At 39.8% G+C, this 10,471-nt stretch overlaps 1 protein-coding gene across 2 annotated transcripts in view; it reads right to left on the bottom strand.

Annotated features, from left to right (window-relative positions):
- Window positions 1-247: 247 nt before the first annotated feature.
- Window positions 248-10,471, bottom strand: part of CLCN4 (chloride voltage-gated channel 4) — an 88,011-nt gene continuing 77,787 nt past the window's right edge. For both annotated transcript variants that reach the window (XM_032285887.1, XM_032285886.1), the window contains exon 13: window positions 248-1,589. In XM_032285887.1, the coding sequence (XP_032141778.1) occupies window positions 1,499-1,589 (91 nt within the window). In that variant the 3' untranslated portion in view covers window positions 248-1,498. The remainder of the gene's footprint in view (window positions 1,590-10,471) is intronic.

The following is a 10,471-nucleotide window of genomic DNA, read 5'->3' as shown; positions in this document are numbered from 1 at the left end:
GGAGACAGTCCTGGAGTATCCCCTCTCAGGGTTCTTACTCAGCCCTTCAATGTTTGCTGGGTGTTCTGTTATTTGCAGCCAAATGCACACCCAAGTGATGCAGCACTATCCAGTGACAATGAGATTGAAAAGGACGAAGGGCACTCAGTGAAAAGGCAGGGACAAAGACTTAAGAGCAAAGGCAAGTGGGATAATCTTAACTTACACAGATCATATGGTGGATCTAATACATAGCTTAATTCCTTTCTGCAGAAAAGACCAAAATCCTGACTAAAAGAGTAAATGTGTCATTAAGTTCAAATACAAAAATGCCCGGTGCTCAAATTGGCTGTATAAAATTTAACACTGTCCTCCTGTGCTGTGATTGCAAGTATGAAGCACATGCTTATACATTCAAACTGGACATTTTGCATCCTACAGAGAAGATAATGGAACAGATTTAGAATCAATTTAGTATTTCTCTTGCAATCCATTTGGAGGGGTTCCCACTGAGAACTCATATGCCTCATCCTCTCCAGTCGTATCTGATAAGACCTGAGAGGAAAAATAAGTGGTAACACTGGGTAGCCTGTTTGGACTCTTGCATATGCTACTGTAAATGAAAGCACGCTTATGACAGACTGGGAGACTACCAGCTATGGCTCATGAAGTGCTGAGATGATCAATATTGAATGCATGGGCAAAAGCAATAAATAAATGAAGCAAATGCAATGGGGATGCAAATCAATGATCGGGTGTGTATACCCTCAAAATAACGATGCGTCCCTTTGTATGGGAGGAGACACAGCACAGTACTATATGCTCCAATAGTTCATCATGCAGGCCCAGGATGCCAGTCTTGCATAGAGAAATGATTTCTTCACACTCATCATGGCAGGCGCGCCTGGTGTTGGTTCGGAAACTGATGGATAAGTCAGATAACGGGCTGAGAACAGGAGCAAGAAATGGGATGGTTGTGAGCGAACCCACTGGCATACTTGCAGCTTTCACTGTGTTCAAATTTAATTTTTCTTTTTCATCAAAGTAAGTGCAAATGTCTTTAATATGATTCAGTAACATAGCAGCAAAACTTCAAGAACCAATAAATAAGGATGCTGACATGCTGATACCCTTTTGTCTCTTGGACTCAACGCTTCACGTGTGTTTGTAAGTTACAAACATCAGCCTTGAGAAGAAGGGGTAAAAGTTTCTTAAGTCAGCATTCATGCTCCACATACTTGTATAGATCACATCATTTACACCCACCCACATGCCCCCACAGCAGTAGCAAACTCATTAGGAAACACAGCTTGAAACTCATATGGGGTTAAAGCTATAAAATGCCTAATCATTGATACTTTTGTTTTTAAAGGTTTCATTCTTCTTCCCCTCCTTTCAAACAAAGCTTTTGTTTCTGCTGTCCCCAATGCGTGATCTTTCATTGGAATAATAACATATCATTTATTTCTTTTTAAATGACACAGTCAGTGTTTTTCTGAAAATAATTGCCACCTTGTTGCTAATTAAACATGATGGATTCGGGGTCCTGGTTTGCCATCTGGGCCATATGTCTCAGAACATCCTTTTTTGTGATGATGCCAAGAAGTCTCCTGGAAAAGAAACAAAATAGAGAAAAGAGGTCAGCCTTGCAATAGCAACTCATCCCTGTCCCTAAACCCCAGTGCCTTTTCCAAGTGGGCACAGAGACAGACACCACTTCCCAGCTTCCCTTGTGGTTAGGCAGAGCCAATGGTGGGAGCACTGGCCAATGCCTGTGGGTGGAGTGACAGATGCCGCTCCCAGGTCTCCTGTGCATTTCCCCCGACTCTCTCTTCTCATCTGGCAGCCAGAGACACAGGAGCCAGGGAAGGGCTCTAAGGATTGACTTAGGAGCTGCCAGATTCAAACACCTGGGTCCAGAGCCCACACCTGCTGCAACCCACATTGGCTGTAACATGTGAGAAAAATAAACCTTTATTGGATTAGGCCACCAAGATTGCAAGCTTGTTTATTACAGCAGTAAACCTATGATGACTACTATATCCTCTTAAATTTCAAAACTATAATCAATTTTAAAAGGGTTTATGAAAGGCATTGTCAAAACTTGACCATACCCACAGGAATTCCAAGTATAAGGTATTTTAAGTATAAGAAATTTTAAGATAAAAAGTGATTCTATTTGTAATTCTATCTTACTGGGAAGATAAAGTTTGACATTCATCTCTGATTATATACGTAAATTACCTCCTCTTCCAAAATTTCATTGCTTTCAACTCATACAAAAGATGCCATGGGCAGGGCACGTGGCTCACATCTGTAATCCCAGCACTTTGGGAGGCTGAGGTGGGCGGATCACGAGGTCAGGAGTTTGAGACCAGTCTGACCAACATGGTGAAACCCCATCTCTACTAAAAATACAAAAATTAACTGGGTGTGGTGGTGTGCACGTGTAATCCCAGCTACTCAAGAGGCTGAGGCAGGAGAATCACTTGAACCCGGGGTCAGAGGTTGAAGTGAGCCAATGTCGCACCACTGCACTCCAGCCTGGGTGACAGAGCAAGACTCCATCTCAACTAATGGGCAAAACAAACAGCCAGCATCATAATGACAGGATCAGATTCACACACAACGATATTAACCTTAAATGTAAATGTTTACAGGCTAAATGCCCCAATTAAAAGGCACAGACAGGAAAACTGGATAAAGAGTCAAGACCCATCAGTGTGCTGTATTCAGGAGATCCATCTCACATGCAAAGACACATGTGCAAAGACACACATAGGCTCAAAATAAAGGGATAGAGGAATATTTACCAAGCAAATAACAAGCAAAAAAAAAAAGCAGGGGTTGCAATCCTAGTCTCTGATAAAACAGACTTTAAACCGACAAAGATCAAAAAAGACAAAGAAGGGCATTACATAATGATAAAGGGATCAATGCAACAAGAAGAGCTAACTATCCTAAACATATATGCACCCAATACAGGAGCACCCAGGTTCATAAAGCAAGTTCTTAGAGACATGGACTCCCACAAGTTCCAAAGAGACTTAGACTCCCACACAAAAATAGTGGGAAACTTTAACACCCACTATCAATATCAGACAGATCAATGAGACAGAAAATTAACAAGGATATTCAGGACTTGAACTCAGCTCTGGACCAAGTGGACCTAACAGACATCTATGGAACTATCCACCCCAAATCAACAGAATATACATTCTTCTCAGCACCACATCACACTTATTCTAAAATCGACCACATAATTGGAAGTAAAACACTCCTCAGCAAATGCAAAAGAATGGAAATCATAACAAACAGTCTCTCAGACCACAGTGCAATCAAATTAGAACTCTGAATTAAGAAACTCACTCAAAACCACACAACTACATGGAAACTGAAAAATCTGCTCCTGAGAGACTACTGGGTAAATAATGAAATTAAGGCAGAAATAAATAACTTCTTTGAAACCAATGAGAACAAAGACACAATGTACCAGAATCTCTGGGACATAGCCAAAGCAGTGTTTAGAGGGAAATTTATAGCACTAAATGCCCACAAAAGAAAGCAGGAAAGATCTAAAATCAACAATTAACATCACAATTAAAAGAACTAGAGAACGAAGAGCAAACAAATTCAAAAGCTAGCAGAAGTCAAGAAATAACTAAGATCAGAGCAGAACTGAAAAAAGGGACACAAGAATCAGACTTCACAAGGTGGGTAGTAAGAAACTTCTGTGAACTTAAAGAACATGTTCTAACCAAATGCCAAGAAACTAAGAACCTTGAAAAAAGATTTGACGAAATGCTAACAAGAATGAACAAAATAGAAAGGAATATAAGTGAATTGATGGAGCTGAAAAACGCAACACGAGAACTTCGTGAAGCATGCACAAGTATCAACAGCCGAATTGACCAAGCAGAAGAAAGGATATCAGAGGTCGAAGATCAACTCAATGAAATAAAACGGAAGGCAAGACTGGAGAAAAAAGGGTAAAAAGGAACGAACAAAGTCTCCAAGAAACGTGGGACTATGTGAAAAGACCTAATCTACGTTTGATAGGCGTGCCCGAATGCAACGAAGAGAATGAATCCAAGCTGGAAAATACTCTTCAGGATATTATCCAGGAAAACTTCCCCAACCTAGCAAGGCAGGCAAACATTCAAGTCCAGGAAATACAGAGAACACCACAAAGATATTCGTCAAGAAGAGCAACCCCAAGGCACATAATCGTCAGATTCACCAGGGTCGAAATGAAGGAGAAAATACTAAGGGCAGCCAGAGAGAAAGGTCGGGTTACCCATAAAGGGAAGCCCATCAGACTCACAGCAGATCTCTCAGCAGAAACCCTACAAGCCAGAAGAGAATGGGGGCCAATATTCAACATCCTTAAAGAAAAGAACTTTCAACCCAGAATCTCCTATCCAGCCAAACTAAGCTTCATAAGTGAAGGAAAAATAAAATCCTTTGGGAACATGCAAGTACTCAGAGACTTCGTCACCACCAGGCCAGCTCTACGAGAGCTCCTGAAAGAGGCTCTACACATATAAAGGAACAACAAGCACCAGCTCAACTAAAGGGCAAAACAGCCAGCTAGCACCAAAATGGCAGTATCAAATTCACACATAACAATATTAACCCTAAATGTAAATGGACTAAATGCCCCAATCAAAAGACACAGACTGGCAAATTGGATAAAAAGACAAAACCCATCGGTGTGCTGTATCCAGGAAACCCATCTCACATGGAAGGATACACAAAGGCTCAAAATAAAGGGATGGAGGAAGATTTACCAAGCAAATGGAGAGCAAAAAAAAGCAGGAGTTGCAATTCTCATCTCTGATAAATTAGACTTTAAAGCAACAAAGATCATAAGAGACAAAGAGGGACATTACATAATGGTAAAAGGATCAATGCAACAAGAAGAGCTAACGATCCTAAATATATACGCACCCAATACAGGAGCACCCAGATACATAAGGCAAGTTCTTAATGACTTACAAAGAGACTTAGACACCCACACAATAATAGTGGGAGACTTTAACACCCCATTGTCAACATTAGACAGATCAACTAGACAGAAAATTAACAAGGATATCCAGGACTTGAACTCAGACCTGGACCAAGCAAACCTAATAGACATTTACAGAACTCTCCACCCCAAATCCACAGAATATACATTCTTCTCAGCATCACATCACACCTACTCTAAAATTGACCACATAATTGGGAGTAAATCACTCCTCAGCAAATGCAAAAGAACGGAAATCGTAACAAACAGTCTCTCAGACCACAATGCAATCAAGTTAGAACTCAGAATTCAAAAACTAACTCAGAACCGCACAGCTTCATGGAAACTGAACAACTTGCTCTTGAATGTTGACTGGATAAACAATGAAATGAAGGCAGAAATAAAGATGTTCTTTGAAACCAACGAGAATGAAGACACAACATACCAGAATCTCTGGGACACATTTAAAGCAGTCTCTAGAGGAAAATATATATCAATAAGTGCCCACATGAGAAGCAAGGAGAGATCAAAAATTGACACCCTATCGTCAAAACTGAAAGAGCTAGAGGAGCAAGATCAAAAAAACTCAAAGTCTAGCAGAAGACAAGAAATAGCGAAGATCAGAGCAGAACTGAAGGAGATAGAGACACAAAAAACCCTTCAAAAAATCAATAAATCCAGGAGCTGGTTTTTTGAAAAGATCAACAAAATAGACAGACCACTAGCCAGATTAATAAAAAAGAAAAGAGAGAATAACCAAATTGATGCAATAAAAAACGATAAAGGGGATATCACCACAGATTCCACAGAAATTCAAACCATCATCAGAGATTATTACAAACAACTCTACGCACACAAACTAATAAACCTGGAAGAAATGGATAAATTCCTGGACACTTGCCTCCTGCCAAGCCTAAACCAGGAAGAAGCCGAAACCCTGAACAGACCCATAACAAGGTCCGAAGTTGAGGCAGCAATTAAGAGCTTATCACCCAAAAAAAGCCCAGGTCCAGATGGGTTCACAGCTGAATTCTACCAGACATACAAAGAGGAGCTGGTACCATTTCTTCTGAAACTATGCCAAACAATACAAAAAGAGGGAATTCTTCCCAAATCATTTTATGACACTAACATCATCCTGATTCCAAAACCCGGCAGAGACTCAACAAGAAAAGAAAACTTCAGGCCAATATCCATGATGAACATAGATGCAAAAATCTTCAATAAAATACTGACAAGCCGATTGCAACAGCACATCAAAAAGCTTACCCACCATGATCAAGTAGGCTTCATCCCAGGGATGCAAGGCTGGTTCAACATACGCAAGTCTATAAACGTAATTCACCACATAAACAGAACCAAAGACAAAAACCACATGATTATCTCAATTGATGCAGAGAAGGCCTTTGACAAAATTCAACAGCCCTTTATGCTAAAAACACTCAATAAGCTAGGTATCGATGGAACATATCTCAAAATAATAAAAGCTATTTATGACAAACCAACAGCCAATATCATACTGAATGGGCAAAAACTGGAAGCATTTCCCTTGAAATGTGGCACCAGGCAAGGATGCCCACTCTCACCACTGCTATTCAATATAGTATTAGAAGTTCTAGCCAGAGCAATCAGGCAAGAAAAAGAAATAAAGGGCATTCAAATAGGAAAGGAGGAAGTCAAATTGTCTCTATTTGCAGACGACATGATTGTATATCTAGAAGACCCCATCGTCTCAGCCCCAAACCTCCTGAAGCTGATAAGCAAGTTCAGCAAAGTCTCAGGATACAAAATCAATGTGCAAAAATCACATGCATTCCTATACACCAATAACAGACTTAAAGAGAGCCAAATCAAGAACAAACTTCCATTCACAATTGCCACAAAGAGAATAAAATACCTAGGAATACAACTAACAAAAAATGTAAAGGACCTCTTCAAGGAGAACTACAAGCCACTGCTCAACGAAATAAGAGAGGACACAAACAGATGGAGAAACATTCCATGTTCATGGTTAGGAAGAATCAATATCATGAAAATGGCCATACTGCCCAAAGTAATTTACAGATTCAATGCTATCCCCATCAAGCTACCAATGACCTTCTTCGCAGAACTGGAAAAAACCACCTTAAACTTCATATGGAACCAAAAGAGAGCCCGCATAGCCAAGTCAATTCTAAGCAAAAAGAACAAAGCGGGAGGCATCACACTACCAGACTTCAAACTATACTACAAGGCTACAGTAATCAAAACAGCATGGTACTGGTACCGAAACAGAGATATAGACCAATGGAACAGAACAGAGGTCTTGGAGGCAACACAACATATCTACAACCATCTGATCTTTGACAAACCAGTCAAAAACAAGCAATGGGGAAAGGATTCACTGTTCAATAAATGGTGTTGGGAAAGCTGGCTAGCCATGTGCAGAAAGCAGAAACTGGACCCCTTCCTGACACCTTACACTAAAATTAACTCCAGATGGATTAAAGACTTAAACATAAGACCTAACACCATAAAAACCCTAGAAGAAAATCTAGGTAAAACCATTCAGAACGTAGGTGTAGGCAAGGACTTCATGACCAAAACACCAAAAGCATTGACAACAAAAGCCAAAATAGACAAATGGGACCTAATCAAACTCCACAGCTTCTGCACGGCAAAAGAAACAATCATTAGAGTGAATCGGCAACCAACAGATTGGGAAAAAAATTTTGCAGTTTACCCATCTGACAAAGGGTTGATATCCAAAATTTACAAAGAACTAAAACAGATTTACAAGAAAAAAACTAACAAGCCCATTCAAAAGTGGGCAAAGGATATGAACAGACACTTTACAAAAGAAGACATACGTGAGGCCAACAAACTTATGAAAAAATGCTCATCATCACTGGTCATCAGAGAAATGCAAATCAAAACTACATTGAGATACCATCTCACGCCACTTAGAATGGCGATCATTAAAAAATCTGGAGACAACAGATGCTGGAGAGGATGTGGAGAAATAGGAACACTTTTACACTGTTGGTGGGAGTGTAAATTAGTTCAACCATTGTGGAAGACAGTGTGGAGATTCCTCAAGGACATAGAAATAGAAATTCCATTTGACCCAGCAATCCCATTACTGGGTATATATCCAAAGGATTACAAATCGTTCTACTATAAGGACACGTGCACACAAATGTTCATTGCAGCACTGTTTACAATAGCAAAGACCTGGAACCAACCCAAATGCCCATCGATGATAGACTGGATAGGGAAAATGTGGCACATATACACCATGGAATATTATGCAGCCATCAAAAACGATGAGTCAGGGTTCTTTGTAGGGACATGGATGAACCTGGAAACCATCATTCTCAGCAAACTGACAGAAGAGCAGAAGATCAAACACCGCATGTTCTCACTCATAGGCGGGTGTTGAACAATGAGAACACATGGACACAGGGAGGGGAGCACTACACACTGGGGTCAGTTGGGGGGAAATAGTGGAGGGAGGGTGGGGGGTGGGAAGCTGGGGAGAGATAGCAAGGGGAGAAATGCCAGATGTAGGTGATGGGGAGGAAGGCAGCAAATCACACTGCCATGTGTGTTCCTATGCAACAATTTTGCATGTTCTTCACATGTACCCCAAAACCTAAAATGCAATAAAATAAATAAATGGGAAAAAAAAAAGAAAGAAAAAATTGACACAAAAGACCCTCCAAAAAAATAAATGAATCCAGGAGCTGTTTTTTTTTTTTTTTTTTAAAGTTCAACAAAATAGACTACTAGCCAGACTAATAAAGAAGAAAAAAGAGAAGAATCAAATAGACACAATAAGAATGATAAAGGGGATATCACCCCTGATCCCACAGAAATACAAACTACCATCAGAGAATACTATAAACACCTGTATGCAAATAAGTTAGAAAATCTAGAAGAAATGGATAAATTCCTGGACACATATACCCTGCCAAGACTAAATCAGGAAGAAGTTGAATCCCTAAATAGACCAATAACAAGGTCTGAAATTGAGGCAGTAATTAATAGCCTACCAACTATAAAAAGCCCAGGACCAGATGGATTCACAGCCGAATTCTACCAGAGGTACAAAGAGGAGTTGGTACCATGCCATCTGAAACTAGGCCAAACAATAGAAAAAGAGGGACTCCTCTCTGACTTATTTTATGAGGCCAGCATCAACCTGATACCAAAACCTGGCAACAAAAAAAAGAAAAATTCAGGCCAATATCCCTGATGAACATCAATGCGAAAATACTCAATAAAATACTGGCAAACTGAACCCAGAAGCACATCAAAAACCTTATCCACCACAATCAAGTTGGCTTCATCCCTGGGATGCAAGGCTGGTTCAACATATGCAAATCAATAAACATAATCCATCAAATAAACAGAACCAATGACAAAAACCACATGATTATCTCAATAGATGCAGAAAAGGCCTTTGATAAAATTCAACACTGCTTTGTGCTAAAAACTCTCAGTAAACTAGGTTTTGAGGGAATGTATCTCAAAATAATAAGAACTATTTATGACAAACCCACAGCCAATATCATACTGAATGGGCAAAAGCTGGAAGCATTTTCTTTGAAAACTGGCACAAGACAAGGATGCCCTCTCTCACCACTCCTATTCAACATAGTATTGGAAGTTCTGGCTAGGGCAATCAGGCAAGAGAAAGGAATAAAGGGTATTTAAATAAGAAGGGAGGAAGTCAAATTGTCTCTGTTTGCAGATGACATGATTGTGTATTTAGAAAACCCAATCGTCTCAGCCCAAAATCTCCTTAAGCTGATAAGCAACTTCAGCAAAGTCTCAGGATACAAAATCAATGTGCAGAAATCACAAGCATTCCTATACACCAATAATAGACAAGCAAAGAGCCAAATCATGAGTGAACTCACATTCACAATTGCTACAAAGACAATAAAATACCTAGTAGTACAACTTACAAGGGATGTGAAGGACCTCTTCAAAGAGAACTACAAACCACTGTTCAAGGAAATAACAGGACACAAACAAATGGAAAAACATTCCATGCTCGTGGATAGGAAGAATCAATATCATACAAATGTTCATACTGCCCTAAGTAATTTGTGGATTCAATAGTACCTCCATCAAGCTACCACTGACTTTCTTCACAGAATTAGAAAAAAACTACTTTAAATTTCATATGGAACCAAAAAAGAGCTCATATAGCCAAGAAAATCCAAAGCAAAAAGAACAAGGCTGGAGGCATTATGCTACCTGACTTCAAACTATACTACAAGGCTACAGTAACCAAAACAGCATGGTTCTGGTACCAAAACATATATGTAGGCCAATGGAATACAACAGAGGCCTCAGAAATAAATAACACCACACATCTACAACCACCTGATCTTTGACAAACATGACAAAAACAAGCAATGGGGAAAGGATTTCCTATTTAATAAATGGTGTTGGGAAAACTGGCTAGCCATATGCAGAAAACTGAAACTAGAC

This window comes from Sapajus apella, unplaced genomic scaffold (genome assembly GCF_009761245.1).
Source record: "Sapajus apella isolate SASKATOON/1434 unplaced genomic scaffold, GSC_monkey_1.0 scaffold17, whole genome shotgun sequence".
Taxonomy (NCBI): Eukaryota; Metazoa; Chordata; class Mammalia; order Primates; family Cebidae; genus Sapajus; species Sapajus apella.
Note: the sequence above shows the minus strand (reverse complement) of the source record. Positions and strands in the feature narration are given on the sequence as shown.